This window comes from Arabidopsis thaliana (assembly GCF_000001735.4).
Source record: "Arabidopsis thaliana chromosome 1 sequence".
NCBI classification, from domain to species: domain Eukaryota; kingdom Viridiplantae; phylum Streptophyta; class Magnoliopsida; order Brassicales; family Brassicaceae; genus Arabidopsis; species Arabidopsis thaliana.
In genome coordinates this window covers 12,918,705-12,943,293 of record NC_003070.9, presented here as the reverse complement: position 1 = coordinate 12,943,293, position 24,589 = coordinate 12,918,705, and the positions used below count along the sequence as shown (strand labels likewise).

At 32.2% G+C, this 24,589-nt stretch overlaps 5 protein-coding genes, 2 long non-coding RNA genes, 2 other non-coding genes and 1 pseudogene across 17 annotated transcripts; 8 read left to right on the top strand and 2 right to left on the bottom strand.

Annotated features, from left to right (window-relative positions):
• The first annotated feature begins 1,646 nt into the window (after window positions 1-1,646).
• On the top strand, window positions 1,647-3,810 carry AT1G35270 (annotated as a pseudogene). Its single transcript has 2 exons — window positions 1,647-2,261; window positions 2,402-3,810.
• Window positions 3,811-3,939: 129 nt separating this feature from the next.
• On the top strand, window positions 3,940-4,223 carry AT1G06853. Its single transcript, NR_139155.1, has one exon. It is a non-coding gene; the product is annotated as an other RNA (long non-coding RNA).
• Window positions 4,224-5,506: 1,283 nt separating this feature from the next.
• On the top strand, window positions 5,507-6,445 carry MLP165 (MLP-like protein 165). Its single transcript, NM_103224.2, has 2 exons — window positions 5,507-5,782; window positions 5,955-6,445. Exons 1-2 carry the CDS (start codon window positions 5,605-5,607, stop codon window positions 6,233-6,235), a joined length of 459 nt encoding a protein of 152 aa, NP_564456.1. The 5' UTR covers window positions 5,507-5,604; the 3' UTR covers window positions 6,236-6,445.
• Window positions 6,446-6,707: 262 nt separating this feature from the next.
• Window positions 6,708-7,647, top strand: AT1G35255 (uncharacterized protein). Its single transcript, NM_001084196.3, has one exon. It carries the CDS (start codon window positions 6,964-6,966, stop codon window positions 7,345-7,347), a length of 384 nt encoding a protein of 127 aa, NP_001077665.1. The 5' UTR covers window positions 6,708-6,963; the 3' UTR covers window positions 7,348-7,647.
• A 990-nt stretch (window positions 7,648-8,637) lies between these two features.
• AT1G35250 (Thioesterase superfamily protein) lies at window positions 8,638-11,270 on the top strand. Of its 3 annotated transcripts, none has more exons than NM_001333146.1 (5): window positions 8,638-8,968; window positions 9,498-9,598; window positions 9,741-9,850; window positions 9,946-10,030; window positions 10,129-11,270. In NM_001333146.1, the coding sequence occupies exons 1-4, from the start codon at window positions 8,829-8,831 to the stop codon at window positions 9,997-9,999; spliced, it is 405 nt and encodes a 134-aa protein (NP_001320228.1). In that variant the 5' UTR covers window positions 8,638-8,828; the 3' UTR covers window positions 10,000-10,030; window positions 10,129-11,270. The 3 variants fall into 3 exon arrangements, with proteins under 3 accessions (NP_001320228.1, NP_174759.1, NP_001320227.1); NM_103223.4 differs by having other exon boundaries at window positions 9,935-10,030; NM_001333147.1 differs by having other exon boundaries at window positions 8,640-8,968; window positions 9,935-10,504.
• Window positions 11,271-11,738: 468 nt separating this feature from the next.
• Window positions 11,739-12,314, bottom strand: AT1G35242 (uncharacterized protein). The gene has a single exon (NM_001333145.1). It carries the CDS (start codon window positions 12,048-12,050, stop codon window positions 11,898-11,900), a length of 153 nt encoding a protein of 50 aa, NP_001319149.1. The 5' UTR covers window positions 12,051-12,314; the 3' UTR covers window positions 11,739-11,897.
• Window positions 12,315-12,770: 456 nt separating this feature from the next.
• ARF20 (auxin response factor 20) lies at window positions 12,771-15,991 on the top strand (the record flags this gene model as incomplete). The annotated part of the gene is made up of 14 exons (NM_001333144.1): window positions 12,771-12,819; window positions 12,897-13,015; window positions 13,181-13,276; window positions 13,375-13,431; window positions 13,527-13,670; window positions 13,750-13,834; window positions 13,926-14,016; window positions 14,093-14,257; window positions 14,364-14,477; window positions 14,567-14,639; window positions 14,732-14,870; window positions 15,017-15,387; window positions 15,473-15,660; window positions 15,750-15,991. The coding sequence occupies 14 exons, from the start codon at window positions 12,771-12,773 to the stop codon at window positions 15,835-15,837; spliced, it is 1,779 nt and encodes a 592-aa protein (NP_001319148.1). The 3' UTR covers window positions 15,838-15,991.
• A 2,272-nt stretch (window positions 15,992-18,263) lies between these two features.
• Window positions 18,264-20,456, top strand: AT1G06833. 5 transcript variants are annotated; one of them, NR_143398.1, is made up of 5 exons: window positions 18,264-18,933; window positions 19,025-19,278; window positions 19,407-19,464; window positions 19,548-19,686; window positions 19,806-20,456. It is a non-coding gene; the product is annotated as an uncharacterized misc_RNA (transcript). The 5 variants fall into 5 exon arrangements; NR_143399.1 differs by having other exon boundaries at window positions 19,025-19,464; NR_143400.1 differs by having other exon boundaries at window positions 18,538-19,278; window positions 19,548-20,432.
• AT1G06837 lies at window positions 19,709-20,289 on the bottom strand. The gene has a single exon (NR_139154.1). It is a non-coding gene; the product is annotated as an other RNA (long non-coding RNA).
• A 271-nt stretch (window positions 20,457-20,727) lies between the features above and the next one.
• Window positions 20,728-21,401, top strand: AT1G09205. 2 transcript variants are annotated; one of them, NR_143481.1, is made up of 2 exons: window positions 20,728-20,874; window positions 21,015-21,401. It is a non-coding gene; the product is annotated as an uncharacterized misc_RNA (transcript). The 2 variants fall into 2 exon arrangements; NR_143482.1 differs by lacking the exon at window positions 20,728-20,874 and having other exon boundaries at window positions 20,991-21,401.
• Window positions 21,402-24,589: the final 3,188 nt, after the last annotated feature.

Sequence of the window (24,589 nt, the reverse complement as noted above, 5' to 3'; positions counted from 1 at the left end):
AAATGCGAGTAAGATGGAAGCTGAAATGGATTAATAAGGAAGAAAGACTAACCTTGAATTTGAGCTCAACGGTGGCTGAGCTGGAGAATGTGGCGGCGGAGAATCCGAATTTCTGGCCAGCGACAATGTTGAATCGATTTTGGGAGTGGATTCGACAGATCTTAGCTTTTAGGCAAAAGTGAATAATTTTGATCTTCTCGATTTTCTTAGGTTTTCACGAAGCTGTAGAGGGAAGTGAATAATTTTGCCTAAGTGTTGGCGCTGAAGTGAATAATTTTGCCTAAGTGTTGGCGGACTAAAGTATTTTACATTCCCGCTAGAGGATTTACGGTCTTAGCGTTTATAAGGTGCTATTAAAAAGTAACCAAAAAATTTATTCATCTTTTATAGCAGTTAAGGAAAATGAGCTATCCTCTACTGCTATCAATGAGGACTTTTTTTGTAGTGTAGATTTAGTATTTATTACAAATTATGAGAATTGTTACATAGACGATTCTATCACGGACAATTCCTTCCGACCCTTATTAGATCTAGGACAGACGATACCTCCTTCTCCTTTTCCATGCGCTTGATGGACACCTTCAATATCTTCTCTGCGTAGAATCCTGGCGAACGGCTATAATTGTATATCGTTGTAAATCTCCTGCACACTTGCCTCCATTAATCTGCAAATCTGCTAATAAATCGTAGTAGCTGGGACTCGAACCCCATACCTCTTAGTGTAGAAGCATTAATAAACCTTTGGTCAACCATTGGGCCAAAGGGGCTTCCACATCTTGGCAATTCATTTTTAATTTTTTTTTGTAATAGTTAACACATTTAATCTACTAATAATAACAATCTCAATAAATGCCTTTTGCACTTCTCAATGATTGTGTCTTTTGATCGCAACTTTCCGTTAAAATATTAACAGTTATTTTTTTCGTTTGTGTTTTTTCATAATTTTTCGTTTGTACCTTTTCATTGTAACTTTACATTAACATTGACAATTATTTTTCGGTTAGAATCTTTTTATCTTAACTTTTCGTAAAACGATTGACGATTATTTTTTCTTGGGGTGTGTCTCTTTATTGCAACTTTCCGTTACAATATTGACTGTTAGTTTTTTCAGTTGTGAGATCTTTTTAACAATTTTCTGTTAAAATATTGTCCATTATTCTTTTTGTTTGTGTCTTTTCATCGTAATTTTTCATTTGTGTCTTTTTATCAGTAACTTTTTGTTAAGAATAATGCACATTGAGATTTACAAATTAAATTTCGACAATTCACATATATTTCATTAACTTAGACACTGAATTTTCAAAAAACAAAAAAAAACAGAAAAAAAAAGATATTGAAGTTTCAAGACTTCCAACATGTAACGGTAAAGTGAAACTTCAAAATATTGTGCATGTCTTGACTCTTGAGTCAGATTTCGTTTTTAGGTTTTTTTGAAATTTGCAGTTCAGCGTAATAAACGGTGACCTCAATGGACATACTAGTTGATGCTAATTTAACATATATAAATTGTCAATGGACCGTTTTTCCATGTACTATTAATAATTTCTTATGGGTCCTTTCACTTTGTTTTCATCAACGGCTACTGACAGTGTCTGCTACTTCGTCCTTAATTTAGTTATTTAACTATCAATATCAATTAAGGAGCATAGTTTCGAGATCTCAGATTCAACTTCTTCTTTTTCTTGTTATTGTTGTTCTTCTTCTTCTTCCTCCTAATCTTGTAAGTATACGAGTATACGACCATGGCATCTGAGGGAGTGTCACTACCATTAATCCACAAGCATCTTATGATGCTTTTGAATGATTATCATTGAAAAGGTGATTGCTGTGGACGCTCAGGATTTACCAGTGGTTCCTATTACTGCGAAAGTTGTGACTTCTTTGTTCACAAACAATGTGTAGATGAGGCCTCTGAATAAATTGAATATCCATCTCACTCTGTTCACACTTTGAAGCTTCAAAGTAAACCACAACATAGATGTGATTTATGTGACAAGAGCATCATGGATCTATGCTATCGTTGTGAGATCTGCAACTTCGATGTGGATCTATACTGCGTCAAGTACCCACCGCCAGAGGTTATTGATAATTTCGAGACACATCATCACAAGCTCACTCTTCTCAAGGATCAGAGCCAGTTCCTTTGTGACGCTAAGCGTTGGAAGGTTGGTTATGAGTTTTCTTATAGATGCCATGAATGTAATTTAACCTTCCATGTTGATTGCGTATGGAATCCACCGGAAGCAAAAAACTTGTTAGAGGTAAACCATTCTCACCAATCTTTGCACCCTCTTCAGCTCCACATAGGTCAACCACCAGAGTATTCCGATGGTAAATGTCGTTTTTGCGAACAAAAGATTTATGATAAATTCTTTTATCATTGTTCTGCATGTAACTTCAGCTTGGATAAGCGTTGGTTTTTAAACCCACCAGCACAATCTCTTATGGATTTGAAGATTCATGCTCACCAACTCATCTTTCGCCCAAGACTTGATTCTTTTACATGTAATGCTTGATTATATATGTGTTCAATGTGATTTCATGATACATCAAAAGTGTCTTTCCCTTCCACGCCTCATTAACATCAATCGACATGATCACCGTGTTTCACGCACTTCTGTTCTTGGTGTTGTGAATTCTGTATGTGGAGTATGTCATCGGAAGGTGGATTGGACTTGGGGTGGGTATTCTTGTCAGAAGTGTCCTCACTATGTCGTTCATTCAATATGTGCTACTAGAAAAGATGTGTGGAATGGGAAAGAACTCGAAGGAATACCAGAAGAGACAGAAGATATAGAGCCATATGTGGTAATAGATGACAACACAATACAATATTTCAGCCACAAAGAGCATTACCTGAGATTCCACGTTAATGATCTTCTTTGGGAGGAAAACAAGTGGTGCAGCGCTTGCACCCACCCCATTTGTCTCCAATCCTTCTATAGCTCTATCGATTGTGATTTCCTTCTTCACCAAAACTGCGCTGAATATCGTAGAAAGATATGGCATGTGCTGCATAATGAACGTCTTACTTTAGTTACAAGCAAGGATGATTATTTTCACTGCACTGCGTGTGATAGACTCTCCAATGGTTTCAAGTACCAATGTGGGGATATTAAGTTAGATGTACTGTGTGGTTCAATTTCTGAACCATTTGTCCATCCGAGTCATCCTCATCATCCCTTATATTACATTCCATTAGTGGGTCGAAAACAATGCAATGGCTGCAACCGTTGGTCATCTCTTCTGCTTACGTGCATTGAAAGTGGTTGTGGATTTTTGGTATGCTTCAATTGTGCCACTTTACCACAAGTGGTAAAGCATAGAGTAGACGATCATCCACTCTCACTATGCTATGGCGAAACGGCAAGTGGCAAATACTGGTGTGACATTTGTTAGAAAGAAGGGAATCCAAAGAGATGGTTCTACACGTGTAAAGAGCACCGAGCTAGTTTGCATACACAATGCGTGCTGGGAGACTTTGCAGGGCTGATGCCAAGAAGCATACTAACGTATTCCCACAGATTATATGAGGTGGTGCGCAATAATAGTATGTCTCGTCCACTTTGCAGAGCGTGTGAGTTGCATTGTATGTACCCTATCATCTTGAAGATGCTTGGAACATCAGATTGATACATTTGCTCTTTAAATTGCATAGATGGTTTCTGGTATCCAAAGAACATAAGGTATGCCAAGGTTTAGACCAACAGAGTGAAAATAACTCGGTAAACCCCAAAAATCAAATTATGTTTGTGAAATCAAGATAGTCGTTTGGAATTTAATTATTCAATTGAAAGTTTATTCAATTGTTTGTACTTCCAGTAATTCTTTTCATTTAAAAGCCCAAAAATGTATCATTTTTCATTTAATGAATAAGTTTTTTTCTTTGACTTGTCTTCTTAACAGTTAATAGGCATTGTCACATCTTTTTACAATTTGGGTAGATACTAATATACTCTTATTTTTCTTGAGAAAGATATTGAAGCTTGAGAAGTTAATGAAACCATGTCTTGTTGTTGCTGTTACCATGTTTTTTTCTTCTTCTTCCTTTGTGTCTTTTCTCACAAGCTTCATTGCTTCTACTCAAAAACTTTCCTCATGTCATGGCCGTCCCAAGATAACATTACCTGATCTTTAAAACCACAGCTGAAAAAGGTTGGAATTACATAGCCATAATCATCGCCATTGGTGTACCAATTGGAGTAGTCGTTCTGCTTTTCGTTATAGGTTTTATTGCAATGAGGACAGTGAATAACTATATTAAAACACCTGCTAGAGATTCAGTACGTTGCATTAGAATCTCTAGAGAAACCAAACCTCAAGAAGTATCATTAAAGGATCTCAAAACATAAAATTTATTGACTTCAAAATTTGACAATATTCTTCTCTTTTATTAAACAAAAACAACCTAGTCTTAATAGGTTTTAAAAGGTTACATTGCAAAGATATTTTGAAGTCTCATTGTGAAAACGATTGTCGGGCCAATTATTCCTAAAGAAATAGGGAAATGGTTGGAAAAATCGACTTTCGTTTATTTTAAATGAATACAATTTTTTGGATGCAACAGCATCTTTGTGAGAAGATAGAAAAAAAATAATATTTTTAATTACATTGATAAGACTATATTAATAAGCCTCTTTACATATATTTTTTCCTTTAAACCAAACAATATTAAATTATAATTAAGTTCTATATATATTTCTTACGAAGAGAATTCACTCAAAATATTTTTAACAATATTGGATTTAATTATTACTTGAATTCTCAACATTCTTGAAGATTTTAAAGGTTTTTTCAGTATGTGATTATTCTCCACTTAAGCTTTTAGATGAACTCTTTTTGTTTTTAGTTACCTTTTTCATTTTTCCAACATTGTATTTTTGATAGACAAATATTATCACTACAAAACCTGGAAACGAGATTGTCAAAGATAAAAGTCAGATATAATTTAGGAATTTGTTTTTATATATACCATGAGAAAATATATTTAGCATGTTGTAATCAACTCACAATAATTTCATTGTTTAACTTTATAATTAGTGTTCTCTCAGCAACTGGCTAAGTGATGTATTTTAAATTTTAATAGACTGCAAAATAACTACAAAATTTAGAATTGTATTGAGAAGACTTTGTTTTTAGTCAAATTTAGAATTGCTTCGAGAAGGTTTTATAAACTAAAGATCCAAAAGAAAAAAAAAAGTATTTTCAATTTATTAAAAATTAAAACAACAAAGAACAATATAATATAGAAATCTTATATAAAATACATAGTATGCATGTACATATAGCAACCCAACTAAATTATATAAAACAATAAATTACAAATTAAAATATAAAATAATTACCAATCAAAAACTAATTTTAAAAACGTGATATTATTAGTAGGTCAGTTGTTGAAAGAAAAAGTAGCTGAGTCATTGAGTCACTGATGACGCGATTAACCAAAAAGTAATGGATATTTTCTCAAAATAAAATGAAACCACTCCTCATTTCTATTCTTTATTCCATCAAAGGAACTACGAACTCAAAGCCAAGGTAATCACTCATTCTCATCACAAGTCCATTAAGGTGATGTAAGCAAACACAAAAAAAGTAGGAGAAAACATGATAGAAGAGGAGATTGAGGTAGACGTCGATATTAAAACCAGGGCTGACAAGTTCCACAAGTTCATCAGAAGATCACAACATGTGCCCAAAGCCACTCACTACATTAAGGGATGTGATCTGCTCGAAGGCGAGTGGGGAAAAGTTGGAAGCATACTCTTGTGGAAATTAGTTTTTGGTAATGGTTATATATATCGCACCTTAATATATTAGATCATGGTAACGTATTTTTTAATATGGTAGAATTCTAGGGAAGAAAAAACACTTCGACTAGATATATATAGTGGACAATATAATACTGGATCTAACGAAAAAAAAAAAAATTCATTTATAAACGCATGTTGGTGTAGATGGAGAGCCACGAGTGTCAAAGGATATGATCGAGGTAATAGATGAGGAGAAGAATGTGATTCAGTTGAGGGTGTTAGAGGGACCTCTGAAGAAAGAATACAAGAGCTTCCTGAAAACGATGAAAGTGATGAGCCCTAAGCATGGAGGGCCCGGAAGTGTGGTGAAGTGGAACATGAAATATGAGAGGATTGATCAGAACGTGGATCACCCAAACAGGCTTCTCCAGTTCTTCGTCGAAGTGACTAAAGAGATTGACCAATACCTCTTGTCTAAGGATTAATTAGGGGACAGTTCTGCTTGGCTTATGTGTGGGAGAGTTTTGTATGCCTATGTGTGAAAGTTGCTAGTTGTAACATTTTGAGTAATTGAGCTTCTCGTATTTATAAGTACATGTACATATAATATGATATGTGTTTATATATTCATAAAATCATATCATATTGTAGTTTAAGCCTTCTTAAGAAAAAGTGAAATTTCCCAATTTTTATCATCTCATATGATATATTGTTAGAGTTTTTTTCAATCAGTAATATATTGATGTAAATTTGTGATATAATCATATATGAGATTATAATGAAGTATATAGCACTCTAATGAACCAAATTCAACAAGTAACTATCTCAACTGAAATGAGAAAATAATTTTATCCTAGCTGACACACAAGGAAAAATCCAAGACCTAACATTACTTGTTGTCTCCTTGACAAAGACTGATACCAGTTGTCTCCCTTCTTTTTCTTCGCTTTATTCTTTGTATAATATAACTTGACAAAGACTGATCATCTCTTACAAAAAAAGAAAAAGAAAAAAGACAATGACTCGATCATTCACGTAGAACTATAATTCACTATCTTGATGATCTGAAACTCTTATGCCAGACCTTAACAGCTTTGGTGCTTTTCTCGTGAAACTTAGTTTATCTATTTTTCTTATAGAATATTTTTGGTTTATAAAATTTGAAGAATTACTTTTTTAAGACAATGCTTGACTGGTTGTCTGGTTCCACTTAATGACTGCATTAACCTTAACAAAATCAACAGCAACACCTTCTCGTAATACAAAGTTTCTCAAATATCCTAACATCCTGAAGCCATATAACTCGCTTTGTTCAGCTCCGGAAAAACTGTCTATTTCCACATCAGCAGGAGACACCATGCCACTGTTGTCGGAGAGAAAGACGACTCACTCCAGGACCACCTTCGAAAAACCTTCACCTACGATTAAACCAGATTCACCGGAGAAACTAGATCTAGATCAAGAAAATCGCCTTCAAGAGAGAGAAAAGTTCGAGAAACGATGCAACGATTGTGCCCGATTCTTCAATATTGTTTTGCATGAATTAGTATCTAGTGTCCTCTTTACCAATGCAGGGTTTTTGTTAGCTATTCAGTAGCTAATCGGTTGATCTTTGTCTATTTTCATCTTTTCCAGTATCTTTTGGCCAATTTTTCTCTGCTGTAAAGCTTCTCTGATTTGCCAAAAAAAAAAAAAAAAAACACTTCTGTTTTGCGAGATCTGTATTATTCTCTTTTATAGAGTGTCTCTCTAATAATTTAACTCTTTTGTCGTCCTCTATTTTGTATTTTTGATGGATAATTCTTTTGAGTATTAAATTTTAATTGGCAACAAACCCAAAACTAAAATAAAAATTAGATAATTTCTTCTTAAAAATAGAAATAAAATGGTTATATATTGACTGCGTCAATCTTAGCATAATCTACTAAGCCTAGCTATTATTATTTTTCACTCAACTTATGAAACATCAACATTAAATGCTTAACATGCTCTTTAGAATTTTTCATTGTCATCAATAAACAATGACATATTCTTTCAATTCCAATATGAACATTTGATTAAGCAAATCTAAACATTGCGCTTTAGCTTACTGCTAACGAAACCAAATATATATTAGGTATCCCCATCCCGTTTCGCAGAATTGTAATATCTCTTTTTAAGAGAATTATTTCTTAATGATTGTTGTATTAATCTTTTAGTAAATTATTAAACATTAAGAGGTCGCTGGTCCGAATAAGACTTCGGAAAAAACTCATATAAAATACTCGGTTCATAACCTAAAAATTATTCAATAAAAAAATACAAAGTACTGAATGTAAAATAAAAATAAGGGGTATGGTGAGTGGCCCCAAGCCCCCCAATCAAAAGATGTTTATTTGAAAGGTAATTAGACAACGTGAAGTCGTCTACTCCGACCCATCAATCACTAATCAGCTTCTTTTGAAATATTTATCATAATATATGATTGTTTAATTAGTATGAGTAGTTACACCTGCTTCAACCATTTTAACCACGATTGTTTTTAGGAAAATTAACAACAATGTCATATTTTGATAGATGCCTTTCATTTCTACCACATTTACCTCTACTTTTCTATTTTTACAACATTTATGATGTCAAATAATATTTTTATCCTCAGATCTATACATTTCACATTTTCTATTATATATAAAGACACCTTCCCGGGCAACTTATGTAATATGTTATACCATACTATATATAAATGTTTAATTAGTATGTGAATTAGAGCTTTAATCATCGCACTCTAATGGAAAACAGATGTGGTATGTGGATGATGAGATGTCAGCATCAAAGAGGTTGAAATTAAATTTATGTATATAAATGATATGTCAATTTTTGGCTGAGATGGCAACATGGGATCAGAAGAGTGCTTAGTTTTGTATATATATAGGATGGAGAAGTATCTATATAGAAAACATTGTCCTGAATATTATAATACCTATTAGGTGATTGAAAACATTTTCCTAAATATTAGAATACCTATATAGTGATTGAAACTATTTTCACAAACCGAACAAAAAGTAGTCAACGTACTACTCATCACATCTAAGAAGAGCAATGTTTCAAGCTACCAGCACGGGGGCTCAGATTATGCATGCGGCGTTTCCCCGTTCTTGGAGGCGAGGGCATGTCCTGCCTCTCCGGAGTGCAAAAATCTTCAAGCCCCTCGCATGTCTCGAACTCAGAGGAAGCACAGGGTACACATACATATACCTCCCTCATTTAAATTCATAAGAGCTAATCTTATTTCATCGAGGGGTATTCTTGCTAGTTGCTACTAAGGCAACTATCACGTGCCTTAGTTCTAAAAACAATGCCCTTTTCCTAAGAAATTTGAGAGTCCAAGAAATTGAGAGGAGATTTCTTAATTGTAACTTTGGTTCAGTTGTAGCATATTAAGGTGATGACTGAATAGTTTTTAAAATTATAAACTAAGGCCAAGGGTAACTAACTAGCTAAATTATTCACACATTTACCTTCTCACGGCCATATAAATGTACTTCCTTTTATGACCTACGATTATCATTTTTTTTAGCGAGTTTGTAAAAAAAAAAAAAAAAGAGAAATATATGTTTGCAACTACTATTTCTTGTTACATATATATTGGAGTTTTATATTTATGATTTTGTTTTTGTGTGTAATGACTACGTTTCTTATATATAGTGGCCAAGAGGAGTGAATGTAATTATGTTGCTTTATTATCTTATTAAAATCTCTATATGGCAGAATTGGTGGGTTCCATGAGATTGAACTTAAAGTTCGTGATTATGAATTGGATCAGTTTGGTGTTGTGAACAATGCTGTTTACGCAAACTACTGCCAACACGGTTAGTTTTCTTTAGTTATAAATTTTGTGCGGTCTCAAATTATTATAAACCCTCGATTGAAGTCGAGACGTGTACTTACGTTAGTGCTATGTCACATTCTTACAAAAAATGGTTTGTTAAACTTATTTTCATATATACAAAGGTCGACACGAGTTTATGGATAGTATCGGTATCAACTGTAATGAAGTATCCCGTTCTGGTGGAGCCTTGGCAATTCCTGAGTTAACAATAAAGTTCCTTGCACCTTTACGTGTAATATTCTTACTCTCTTTTCCAAGAATATTTGTTCTCTTTTATAGAGTTAATGTTTGTATTTATGTTGATATCTTCGAGCAGAGTGGATGTAGGTTTGTGGTGAAAACGAGGATATCGGGGATATCTTTGGTGCGCATTTACTTTGAACAGTTCATCTTTAAACTTCCAAATCAAGAGGTATATTTAGTTGCTCCATCAAGCCTTTTGTGTTGGTTTTCTGCTTGTGTATAGTTTTGATTAATTAGGATCCTTTTGGTATATAATTGACAAAGCAGCCTATTTTGGAGGCAAAAGGAACGGCTGTGTGGCTTGACAACAAGTACCGGCCTACTCGTGTCCCATCTCATGTACGCTCATATTTTGGTCACTTCCAGTGTCAACACTTGGTCGATTGATCCACATTCTAGGGCATCACAAAATTTATGACCTATATATTTTGGTTTGTTACAATTTCGATTTGATGCAGAAAATATAAATATCCATAATTTTACAGACCAAAACATAGATTCAAATTTTTTTTTTGGACAAAGATTCAAACTTAATACCTATTAAAATGAGGCAAATCATAGTACTAAAATCTGAAGAGCAAGATATATGTGATGATATATGTATACATATAATTATATATATTTAAACTGTATAGTTTATTATATCTAGGTTTAAATTTTTATGAATTTGTATTCATCACATTAATCCTAAAATATATCAATAGTGCTTTTTGTTTGTTGAATTTTGAAATTTGCTATATATTAATTATTTTAAAAATCTTATCACGTAACTGGTGAAAAAAACAAAATCTGAAGTAATCAATATCGGTCAGAATATCTATCTTTTGACATAAGTCGTTACAGAACGGGTATGGATAAAAACAAATGGCCGATCGAACAGAGGAAACTAATCAAAAATCACACAAATTCATGATATCCGCTCTATGTCCACTCCTGTGACATTCTTATGATTTTTGTACATGTTGTGAAACTCGTTCTCTTTTCTTTCTTTTATTCATATTATGTTATATATCTCTTTGTACATCCAATTTATCCATTAAATTTATATTTCGTCTTATAATCGTGTGGGTTTCTATAGTCAATAATACTATGACTTGGCGCCATATATATTTGTATATCTTCAGAAAAAATGTTAAAGTGTTTTTAAGGGCAAAAATATTAAAAATTTTATAAACTTTTAAATTTGGGACGATTTAATCTTCAACTTCACTGAAATAAATAAATCGTAAAGTTTTTTATGACTTCCTAAATAATAAATAAAGTTTTTGTTGACTTGCCATTTGAGTAATGTCGTTAAATAGGTTAACAATTTTATTTTTTATGACGACGTCATTTATTGTAGAGACAAAACGACGTCGTTTATTGTAGAGACAAAACGACGTCGTTTATTACAGAGACAAAACGACGTCATTTATTACAGAGACAAAACGACGTCGTTTATTGCAAGGACAAAACGACGTCGTTTTGTGTGTTAAAACAAATTTAAACCCTAAATCTCCATCTATCACAAACCGCAGACCCAACAATCATCTTCTCTATCTCCATGTCGGCTCTCTTGGTGAATTTACTCTTCAACAAAAGAAGAAGAAGAAGATGATGAGTTATAAGAAGAAGATGAGTTATAAGAAGAAGATGAGTTATAAGTTTTTTTTATGTTGTCTGACTAATGTGTTATAATTTTTTTTTTTTTGTGGGTGTTATATTTACGGATGTCAAGTTGGTTAAACCAAATCAAACCAATCTATATTTATATAAATTTAGATTCTAATGGATAATGAGTCAATCTAATTCATTTAGCAAATGGTTTGGATAAAACAATTAGTCATTTAAATTATTGAATTAATGAATTAAATAAGTTTATTCAATTAATAATTTCTCTATAGATGATAAAAAAAAATTCTATAAGCTAAATAATTATCATTAATAATAATTAATAACTATTATAATTATCAATATAAAACATAGAGCAAAAATGCTTAACTGACATTTAGGTTGAGAGGCAGCGAGAAGCCCTTGTACATTTTTGATGGAATTCATCATACTATAAGCCACATCCCCTTGTAAGGCCAAACCATCACCACCACCGGTGATCTACCCCTGATACCAAAGACATCCCAATAGGCATCGGATACATGCAAATTCACATCATAGTTAAATGGAAAGGGGAAGCTAAATGGAAAAGAGAACATGCCCTTGGAAATTTCTCCAAAGAGCGACAATATATGAGAAAGCCGGTTTATATGGGATCCTTAAAAACTTAAAGAGGAAGCAAAAAAAAAATAACCTAACATGAGATGTACCATAGATCCCATATGAAAGGTTTGATCATAATGCTAGAGAATTCCTATTAATGCAATCAGAATCAAGCAAAAACTCATATTTAAAATTTATATGGCTACTTTTAAACAAATTTCATAGAAAAAAATATTTTGTTGTAAGTACTAAAATTTTCCTATATCACTCAACTTATATATGAGTAATGCATATGTTGAAAAGAAAAAGCTAGCAAGAACTCCTATTTAAATTTATATGGCTATCTATAAACAAAATTCAAAGATTTTTTTTCATTGTAAGTATTAAAAATGTATTATATTACTCAACTTATATATGAATAATGCATATGTTGATTTTGGTAACTTAATCAATAAACATATAAGAAAATTGATTTTCTTATGTGTAGTCAAAATATTAATGACATTTCTCTAAATTACCTTTATTAATTTTTGGTAACCTTATTAAATTTAGTATTCAAATCTAAGGAAGTATTTTAATGTATTTTGATAGTTCTTACCTATAAATGTGATATTTTGTGCTATCATGGTCGCGAGAGAAGTTGAGGAAAGGGAGAAAGTTTTATAATAATTGTTGAGATAACATATTTTGGTATACCGATATTTGGATACGAGGTTATGGAAACTGGCAACGTTGTGAATGCACAACCTGAATTATCAGGCATAAGTAAGAAATTTTAACTTTTTTATTTTCTCTTATTGAAAACTTGTTTTGGTTATAATTTTTTGGTTTTTGTTCGGCAGTTGATGGATCCAAGAGCTATATGTACGAGCAGTTATGGAAACTCTGTGCGGGACCTTTGTGTGATATTCCAAAACTTGGAGAAAATGTTTATTACTTTCCTCAAGGCAATATAGAGCTTGTGAGTTCTCCCTCTCTTCTCTCTCTCTCTCTCTCTCCCTCTCTTCTCTCTCTCTTCTCTTTCTCTCTTCTCTCTCTCTTTCTTCTTTCTATCTCCCTTTCTTCTCTCTCTCTTCTTTCTCTCTATCTCTCTCTTGTGTATGAAACCTTTTGACGGCCTTTTCAGGTTGATGCATCTACAAGAGAAGAGTTGAATGAGTTACAACCAATTTGTGATCTTCCTTCTAAGCTTCAATGCCGTGTTATTGCAATTCATCTTAAGGTATATCTCTATTATGTTTTAGCAAATACGCATGATATCTATATTTGATTTCATTGTAAAAAGAAGTAATTGGTTAATTGTTTGATGTTTGATTTTAGGTGGAAAACAATAGTGATGAGACTTATGCTGAGATCACTTTGATGCCAGATACAACTGTAAGTGAAAATTTAGTATTTCTCTTTTATTTTCAGTCAATTGTATTTTTCTCCTATTATATCTCATTGATTTTCTGATTTTGTTAAATCCTTAGCAAGTTGTAATCCCTACTCAGAGTGAAAATCAATTTAGGCCATTAGTTAATTCCTTTACGAAGGTTTTAACGGCCTCTGATACAAGCGCTTATGGTGGATTCTTTGTTCCGAAAAAACATGCCATTGAATGTCTCCCTCCACTGGTATTTAATGTTATAATTTTTTTAAATGAATTTGAATTTTAAGATTTCATTAGACATTACATATTAAATTTTGGTTTAGGATATGTCTCAGCCTCTACCGGCACAAGAACTTCTTGCTAAAGATCTCCATGGTAATCAATGGAGATTCAGACACAGCTATAGAGGTAATAATTCATTTTATTCAAATCATTCAAACACAGCTATTGAGGTAATAAATCCTAGAGAAGTAACTAATAATCTTCTTATTCCATGCAGGTACACCGCAAAGACATTCGTTAACAACTGGTTGGAATGAATTCACAACATCGAAAAAGTTGGTTAAAGGAGATGTTATTGTATTCGTTAGGTATAATATTGATTCTTGTTATATATCTTTTGGTTTTGGAGTTTTGGACTTTTAAACTATTTACTTGTGGTTTTAGGGGAGAGACTGGAGAGTTACGAGTTGGTATCAGACGAGCAAGACATCAACAAGGGAATATACCTTCATCAATAGTATCAATAGATTGTATGAGACATGGGGTAATTGCTTCCGCAAAGCATGCTCTTGATAACCAATGTATATTCATTGTGGTTTACAAGCCAAGGTAATTCAAAGAACCATTTGAACTCACATTTTAGATTATATTGATTTATCAATAGATTAGTTCCTTCAACATATAGGTTTATATTTTGTGTCTTTCTAAGTATCAGGTCAAGTCAATTTATTGTCAGTTACGACAAATTCTTAGACGCTATGAACAATAAGTTCATTGTCGGTTCAAGATTTACAATGCGGTTTGAGGGTGATGATTTCTCTGAAAGAAGGTAACATTAGATGAAAAAAAATTTCTGCATAAATATATTTATAATGTTTAATATTATCAATGATAACACATTTTGTTCAATTGATTAAGATATTTTGGGACAATTATTGGAGTTAATGATTTCTCTCCTCATTGGAAGTGTTCAGAGTGGCGCAGCTTAGAAGTAAAATTTCATTCACACTTTATAACATTCTTTTAGGAATACGTTTTTGAGTGCAATAAATAACATATCACTAATTAACTTTAATTTTGCAGGTTCAGTGGGATGAATTTGCATCATTTTCGAGACCTAATAAAGTGTCACCCTGGGAGATCGAACATTTAATGTCTGCGTTAAATGTTCCGCGATCATCTTTGCTCAAGAACAAGCGTTTACGAGAAGTTAATGAATTCGGTATAAAAATACACTCTTATAATCTTTTATTTAAAGGATTAATCTTCTATTTAATGAATTTGAGACTCTTGAATACCTTCTCAATATTCTTGTTTTATATACATGTTCTTCATCATCACATATCTTGCCTCCTATATTGACACAAGGACAAGAAATTGGACAACTAAGCGTCGCCTCCCCGATGAATACTTCTCTTCGTTATCGTGATACAACTGAAGATGCTATGAATCCTTCTAGATTGCTAATGAGCTACCCTGTCCAACCAATGCCCAAACTAAATTACAATAACCAAATGGTTACACAAATAGAAGAAAATATAACAACCAAGGCAGTCACTAATTTTAGGCTGTTTGGAGTCTCTCTAGCCATTCCTCTAGTGATCAAAGATCCCATTGAAGAAATTGGCTCGGATATTTCGAAACTTACTGAAGGAAAAAAGTTTGGTCAAAGCCAAACTTTGAGATCACCAATAGAGATCCAAAGCAAGCAGTTTGGTTCTACTAGAACTTGTACCAAAGTAAGTATAAGATCAATATTCTTATTCCTTATATATGAAACTTTTTCTCATTGTACTCAACTCATGCAATCTTGATATGGAACAGGTTCAAATGCAAGGTGTAACAATAGGAAGAGCTGTGGATTTAAGTGTTCTTAATGGATATGATCAGCTAATACTAGAATTGGAGAAGCTCTTTGATCTCAAAGGCCAACTACAAACTCGCAACCAATGGAAAATAGCTTTCACAGATAGTGACGGGTATGAGATGCTTGTTGGAGACGATCCATGGCCGTGAGTTTCCTTTCTATTTCTATTGATTAAAAGATTAGTTAAAATCTTGAGAGACATTGATATTTCATTTTTGTGTTGTTTGCATGTAGTGAATTCTGCAAAATGGTGAAGAAGATATTGATATATTCAAAAGAGGAGGTCAAAAACCTAAAGTCCAGTAAGAGTCTCTCAAGTTGAATTAAGAATAAAAAAATATGTAATAAAAAGGGGTCAAAAATGTTATCGGTGTCTCGTTCTATTTTTATTTTTCTCTTATTTGTTGTTGCATGCATTTGTATTATGCACTTTTGTTTCCATCGTCCATAAATGAAATAAAATCCTCTTGTTGTCGTGATATTGAGCTTTCTTTCTAATTTATACAATCTACATATCACATCTACATTCTAAAAATTTGAGTGTAATATTTATTTTATGATATTTTGAAAAGAAATTTGTGTAACACGATTTGGGAATTTAGGCTTTAATTTGTTTCAACAGACAAAACGACGTACAATAAACGATGTTGTTTTGTTTTAACAGAGCAAATAAACGAGACATTAACATCGTAAAAAAATCTGTTAACCTATTTAACGACATGACTCAAGTGGCAAGTCAACAAAAACTGTGTCATTTATTTAGAAAGTCAACAAAAACTTTACGATTTATTTGTCTTCCGTGAAGTTGTAGATTAAATCGTCCCAAATTTAAAAATTTGTGATTTGTTTTGACATTTTTCCTTATTTTTAAGTGTATATTCAATGAACTAGCATAGTAAAGTTAACTACTATGTTGGCTGCTTGGTTCTATTTATTATATAACAATAATTTACAGAGAACAATGCGACTAACCTAGAGAATTGCGTTTTTGACCAATTCTCTTTCAATAAGAAATCAATCCAAGAATCAATTAGATCTTGGTGAAAATCTAAAAAGTTTTTCTTTACTTTACTTTACTTTCTTGCGTTTCAATAAAGCTCCATATGAGCTATTCAATTTTCAATTCTAAATTGCTATGTCTATAATCTCATTTGAGTACAAACATATGTTGCTTTGGATTTGATTTCAGGTAGTTTTGTAAATTATTGTTCTCATGTAGAATTTCTAGTTAAACATTGCGGCTGAGGAAAGTATTTTTTTTAATGGTTTTATTTTATTAAGAGATGTTAGAACTAAAAAAGATATTTAAGAATTTGATCATTTAAAAAAGATTTACCAATCTATAGTTTAAATTATTGATAGAAAATAAAAGATATTTTGAATTCTATTTTGCATTTTGTTGTCTACTTCATAAACCTGTTTCAACGAGGAACCGAATATTCAATTAGGTCATGTATGTTTACTCAGAAGGTTCGTCTATATGAAAATGAGAAATGATGTTAGTTTAGTGACAAAAATGAGCAACATCCACATAGATCATCTGAATGGATTTTTCTAATTTAGGCAAATTGTCAAACTCATTACTCCTCTAGATGAACTTAATTGGAGCATTTGGATGAAGAGGATTCAATCAAAAATAACCAATGACAAATATGACATCATTTATGATCATATCAGATAATGTAATTTTTTTTATATAGAGAGTTCTCATTTTCTATTTTAAAAATCACATTTTGCATAAAAAAGAACTCTAAAAATCATGAATTCGCGGATTATCATTTTCCATCAAAATCACAAAATCGTAGAATTGTGTTTTTCCCATTAAAAATGTGAAATCACTAGTTTTGTTTATGGAAACTTGTGAAAATGTCTTTCCAATAAAATGTTCAATTGTAGAATTATGGAACAAAATATTTCCAGCAAATCATGTTTTTCTTCCAACATCACAAAATTATTTTTCTCACCATAACCAAAAAAATTATATTTTCCGTCAACCCGCAAGAATCATAAAATTAGTTTATATATGTTAAAATAATAATAATGAATATTTAGTTGTGCATATATTTTATTGTAACAGTTAAATTAATGTAGGTAAGATTAAAATTTAAAATGATTAGATCCAAGTAAAGGTTTTTTTAGTCATTTTCTTATTAAACTCGTTTAGATGAAGGTGAATATTTATAAGAATTAAGCTAACAAACATAAACTCATTGAAATGCGGTATCTAAATGAATATCCAACATTTGAAACAAACAACATTCTGATTGAGCATTTGGATGAACATTGCAATGGACTTTCTCGATGGAAATACAAGATGATCAAACGAACATTGCCCTTAATATGACTTGGCGATCATAGAAGGATTCATGGTTTGTTTTGAAATTTATGTTATCGTGACTTTGAAACTAGACAAGATTGTCAACGATATAAATAATCGCTACACAAACAAATCTAATCCTCTTGGAAGAAACTTACCATTAAAAGGCTATGAAAAGAAAGATGAAAAATTGGATCTAGATTTCTTTTTAACTTAATTTTAACCGATTTTATTGATTATGTAATTTTATATAATAAGAGAAGGTTTTCCTAAACTTCTCCTAAAAAGACGATATTTGGCGTCCTCATTATGTGAATTTTGTACTTTCAATACAAAAAAAACACAAAAAAAAAACAAAACCGGGCCTATCTAACTAACCTAACATAAAGGCCCATTCTATTTGCTATACTCCATATTGCCCATTACTTCCTCCAACTCTCGACATCTTCTTCCTCCCCAAGAAGATTCCTAAAAAAATTAAAGCATCTCTCTTCTTCCTAAACATCAACGAGAGGAGACTTCTGGGCGCCATCTAGATTAAAAAGGTTAGTCATTTTTTAAATTTTTTTTACCATATGTCTTTGTTTACGTTGAATTAAGTGATAATGGGGACGTGAGGCATCTCATCATTGTTCACAATTACTTTAATCAATTCAATTCAATCTTTCAATTTCAATTTTGGGTGACTGATTTCTTCCCACCAACTTTAAATTACCATAAATCCAAAAACTTCAAAATTTTAATCTATGTAACGCCTTCATAGTTTAAATTACCATAAATCCAAAAACTTATTAGCAAACGTTTGCGTAATTATGGTAATTTAAAATTCATTACAATCCCCAAATTATCTCCCTTAAATATTCTATAAAGATTTGTTTTCCAAAAGCTACATATACGACACACACCACCTCTCTCTTCTCTCTCACAATGGTTAAAACTAAAGCACTAGCTCCCTACTCTACCTTAGATTAAATCTACGACGATCATTTAACCGCAGGTAACAATAAGATTGTTGTTCGGATCATCCATAGTTGGGAATTTTGAGACTTTAGAAGAAACAATAGCTTACTAAGTCTTGAATGTCTTCTTTTTGACGAAAATGTAAATAATCCTAACTATTTTCCATCTTCTTCAATTTTTTACATTCATTATTACACATAATTTTATATTTTCTCACACGATTGTGCTATAGAAGCTTCTGTCCTCCCTAATCGGCTGCCTAACTTCCAAGATCAAATGGTTCTAGGCAATTTGTACGGCATCAATGATTTCGATGTTGTTGCTTCCTCAAACCGTTATCGTCGAACCAACCACAAATGTAAAATTGTTTTCACAGACAAAACGTTTTTGGACAGTGTTAAAGAGCGACATTGCTCCATTGGTTACGAATATGTTAGGATGTAAGTTGCTTGAATTGGTAAACAAGGGCGATCGAGGAGCTTCTAGGTAACATATTTTCCTCTTATTCCCCTTATGTTAACGTCCCTTTCTTCTAACTCTGCCTATATGTGATTTCCATTCAACTCCCTCTTACCTTGGTCAAATTTCGTCTTGTCGGACATCCCAAAACAAAGACCAAACAAACCCTCCCAAGATAACATTCAATATTATATTGACTTGCATTTTAGAAAGGTACAGTTTCTCCAAAACCCCCACTAAAAACAAATTTTAGTGTTTATTAATGGTTCTTAACATTAATGGTCTCCCAATGACAGGAAATACAACAAAAACATTCCTTCCAATGATGTGTCCTACCAACAAGTTAAGAAAAGTCAACCACTACTAGTTTCATCCGGTTCTGAAACCAAAGAACAACAAGTAATCAACATGCCATCACATCAATACAAGCCATATGTAAGGAATTACAATTTTAAGGCACATATGAATGTTGAATGGTGCTGTTCAACCGAAACGAGAAAGTATTTATTTAAATACATCAAAAAAAGGGGTTGACAAAGCTACAATTGTTGTAGAGAGGGCCTCGGGGTCGGTGGTAAAAACAAAAGGCGAGTCAAACTATGTTGACGAGATTAAAAAATTTCAAGAATGTCGATATATTTCAGCATGTGAGGCAATGTGGAGGATATTTCGTTTGATATTCACTATAGCAGACCAGCCGTTCAACACCTTTCTTTGCACCTGCCTGACCAACAACCTCTTATATTCGATGCAAACCAAAGTCTCGACAGTGTCATTTCACGAGATGGAGTTGACAGGACAATGTTTACAGAGTGGATGAAGATTAATCAAAGTGACGAAGAAGCCAAAAGTATGACATATGTTCAATTCCCAACTCGGTTTGTCTGGAATACCACGACAAAAAAATGGACAAAAAGAAAACAAGGTTTCAAAAAGTTTGAAGCACTCGATATCTAAAAGTGCGCAAAAAACAAATCATCTCATCTGATTCTGAAGAACATTTAGACGGCGAAGAGGCGACACCTTAGCACATCTATTATTGTAACTTGACGTTACTATCTTTACAATTTCCTATATTAGTCTACTTCTCAAATCTTTAGTTTCACAAGTTATTTTTATTTCACAAGTTATTTCTCTTTATACATTTTGTTTCTTTCTCTGGTTCTGTAATAAACCATTATCTTATCACTATAGTTTGAGCACCATATATTAGTGAGGAATGAGCATAACTAAGTTTGAATAACATGACATTTTTTTGGTTTTTAACTATTTCCTACCATAAAAAAAAAAATATGTTCAACGGTTTTTGATTCAAAATTTTTATTAATAATATCTTCCAATCAAGAAAATCTTTAAACATTAAATACATAATCGGCATATTGGAAAACAAAATTCAAAAACAATTTATGTAATTTGATATTTCAAAAAAAAATTATTAAAAAACCTTCAACACTTCCAAACATGTATATATATGGTATATGTATTACCATTTTTACATGTATTCATAGCCTCATTTCGATTTCACCTACTCTTTCAAAAGCTTTACGATGAACATTGCCTCACCTAAAGCACATGTCGAGTCATCACAAGGCCTCCTCATCCATTTAACGGAACCTAACACAGGTCTGTATTAACTCTTTTTCATTTTTTTTTTTTTTGATAGGATGTATTCACTCTATTTTCAAACATTCCCACTATTTTCTTCATTACTAAAATATGTTTCTCTTACATTACATGACATGCAATCAAATTTGGAAATTAAGAAGTTAACAAATTCAAAGAGTGGAAACGTGATACGGAAAACGCACTTAGGATGTTCAGCGATGGTGAAACACAAGTTTGGTATCGTATCGAAGAAGCAACATCAGGTACTTTATCAATAGTTTGATGGAATTTATACACTCTGCTATTCTATTAGATGGGTCCAAGTACACACAAAAGCTCAAAGTTTTTATGGAGATCGAAGACAACACTTCTTATGAAAGAGCCCCGAAAGAAAAAAACGGCGAATGCGTGGAGAAGAAAGTAAAGACCCTAATATGCAGTCACAAATTTCACCATCAATGTATAACAACATGTCTAATTTGTAGAACTCAATCATTTTAACCTTGGATACTTTATGTTATTCAATAAAGCATCATGTTTTCATATATTTTTCCATAAATTTAAAATTAGCATATACTTTAATACATTGTTATACATTATTATTTAAATTAATACAAAAATAAATTACTTCATATAAAAGGGAAAAACAAATATCTCCAAACTTCAGGAAAAAAACTCCTCATACCATTGCAAATTATAAAATAAGAGAAAAACCATTGCATTTTTAAACAAAAAACAAACAAACAATAGTATAATAACTAAATTCCGGCTAATTCGTATCATACGCCCCCAATTTCATATTAGTCTAGAATGATGTGGACTTAGGCAAACTTCAATTTCTTTTCGTTTCAATTATTTTCAAAAATATTTTTTTTTTTAAATTACAATAGGTAACTGACACTAACAAATCATTTAAAACATGCAAAATTAATGGAATTGGTAATACAAGTTTCCTATTTCCAAAAAAAAAAACATTACGTATCAACTTTCACTCCTAAATTCTAAATAATTATTGTTAGACACACTCTTAATCTTGTTCTCTGTTATGCGAACGTAAAACCTCCAAAAACATTGAAAATGAACACTTTCTTTTTAACATCAGAGAAGGATACATCAAAAAGCCTCCAAATTTTACCAGGTATGTGATTAAAATATTAAATGGTTCTTCTCTAAGGAAAATCGTAAACCCTCATATGGAGCATGTATTACCCTTCTCTAAATTTCACATTATTTTCATCTCTATTTCACCAGATATAATGGATATTCAAAGAAATAGGATGAAAAGAAGACAAATATTAGCAAAACAACCAAAGAGAATTCAAAAGCTTGTCTCTCCCTCCACGTCAACGTCATTGACTACATGTTCAGATTCATCATTAATCATATGTAATGATTGATTGTTTGAAATAAAAATTATTTACTTACATTATTTAAAATCTAGATGTGGAGAAAGCAACAACTTCAGCAAATCTCATAGAATATAGAGACAAACAAATTGAAGCTCGACGAAAAAGGCGAAAACAAATACGACAACAACGTAAGTAATATCTTCTAAAACTTGCTGCACTCCGACTTCCTTACAAAGAAAGTGGTGACATATTTACATATATTTTAAAACAGAAAAACACAACAAACCAAAAATACGTTAGGAAGTACGGAAGAAGGTTCACAGATGCAACATGGTAAGAGCTACGACAAATATTTTTGCACTCATAGGGGATTAATTACTTTTCTGTTAACTTGATTTTATTGTTCTAGGAATAACTAAGCGTAATCGTAGTAAACGGGGCGCATCAGACACAACTAAAATTGCAGAGAAATCAGGTTAGATTACAACTTCATTTTAGACGTTAAAACCTTTTTATATAAGAAGGCTTATAATTTCATTGGTTTTTCAAGAATGATTACCATGCATTTCATTTGAAAATATAAGCCTAAAATAATCTGAACACCTAAAAACTGACTACATACACGTGATTACATACATTGCCTAGATAATCGTCATGTAGTGCCACACAACCTCACTACTGAAAAAGTACAAGGCACATGTGAATGTTGAATAGTGCTGTTCAACTGAAGCGATAAAGTATTTATTTAAATACATCAAGAAAGGGGTTGACAAAGCTACCATTGTTGTAGAGAGGGTCTCAGGGTCGGTGGTAAAAACAAAAGGCGAGTCAAACTATGTTGACGAGATTAAAAATTATCAAGAATGTCGATATATATCAGCATGTGAGGCAATGTGGAGGATATTTTCGTTTGTTATTCACTACAGCAGACCAGCCGTTCAACGCCTTTCTTTGCACCTGCCTGACCAACAATCTCTTATATTCGATGCAAACCAAAGTCTCGACAGTGTCATTTCACGAGATGGAGTTGACAGAACAATGTTCACAGAGTGGATGAAGATTAATCAAAGTGACGAAGAGGCCAAAAGTATGACATATGTTCAATTCCCAACTCGGTTCGTCTGGAATACCACGACAAAAAATGGACAAAAAGAAAACAAGGTTTCACCATTGGGAGGATAGTCAATATACATCCAACAGCAGGTCAGCTTTCCTATTTGAGGATGTTACTCAATGTAGTGAAAGGTCCTACCAGCTTTACTGAAATAAAGTCATTTGGGGGAGTTACTTATCAAACATTCAAAGAAGCGTGTTGTGCAAGAGGCATGTTAGATGGGGACAAAGAATGGCTAGAAGCATTAGAGGAAACATCACAATGGGCTACTGCTGGCCAATTACGTCATCTCTTTGTCACGCTTATAATATTTCCAAATAGATAAATATTTTATCACACAGCAAGTAGCACTTGGCAAAAAATAAAACTGGAAAGAAAAATACAACCCCAAACGGCATCAAAAAAGCACACATGAATCTGAAACAAAATTAGTAAAAAATTTGAAGTGGACATAAACCTCTATACGTAAAGAACCACAACCAAACCTAGAACCGAGAACCAAAAATATACATAAAAATACTTATATATACCCAAAATATATTAGTCATGTATATATTTCTAATAATTTAAATACCTAAAAACTACAATTATAAACGCATTTTTTCGGGTACCTCCTCTACTTTTGGGTAATTTTGATAGATATATATGAGTATATTCGGATAATATAAAAACAATTTTTTTGGGTATATCAAGTATTTTGTGAATTTAGGTAGATTTTGGATTATTTTCATTAATATATATTTTCTTTTGGGTATTTCAGTTACTATTTTGTTTTTTTTGGTTACTTCTTGGATATTTTAGGATAAAAAGTATCAAATCCGAACAAATACCAACAAATTTTCAAATCAATTCAAATCCGAAAGAATTGAAACCAAAACCAGACCAAAATTTTAATATCCAAAATGGAACCAAATTTAATTTATGATTTCAGTAGCCATTTCAAGAAAAGCATTGTCTCATAAAGTATAAAGCAATCTTTAATTAAAAATCACATCATCGAGAACAATATATTCTCCTTACTAAAACCTTTCCAAAATATGTCACGTTGCGTCGCCGCATATCTTATGTCTGCTAGCCCATCTACCATAGTGTTAAGAAATAATCGTGGGAACTACTCACTACTGAATAGAAATTAATGGTAATTCTCCTATACATGTATGTTTATAGTTTAAGAAAAGGATGAATACTACTCAACGACATATATTTTTCAATAGTGCAAATGTAAAAGCGGATAATTTGGCGTAAAAATTTTGCATCATTTATTTAATTT

Excerpts from the sequence above, each read along its gene's own strand:
- MLP165 (NM_103224.2), top strand. The coding sequence starts at position 5,605 with ATGATAGAAGAGGAGATTGAGGTAGACGTCGATATTAAAACCAGGGCT. Across the intron at positions 5,783-5,954 it reads CTTGTGGAAATTAGTTTTTG|ATGGAGAGCCACGAGTGTCA; the intron begins GTAATGGTTATA and ends ATGTTGGTGTAG.
- AT1G35255 (NM_001084196.3), top strand. The coding sequence starts at position 6,964 with ATGACTGCATTAACCTTAACAAAATCAACAGCAACACCTTCTCGTAAT.
- AT1G35250 (NM_103223.4), top strand. The coding sequence starts at position 8,829 with ATGTTTCAAGCTACCAGCACGGGGGCTCAGATTATGCATGCGGCGTTT. Across the intron at positions 9,851-9,934 it reads AGTTCCTTGCACCTTTACGT|AGTGGATGTAGGTTTGTGGT; the intron begins GTAATATTCTTA and ends ATCTTCGAGCAG. Across the intron at positions 10,031-10,128 it reads TTAAACTTCCAAATCAAGAG|CCTATTTTGGAGGCAAAAGG; the intron begins GTATATTTAGTT and ends TTGACAAAGCAG.
- AT1G35242 (NM_001333145.1), bottom strand. The coding sequence starts at position 12,050 with ATGTTCTCTTTTCCATTTAGCTTCCCCTTTCCATTTAACTATGATGTG.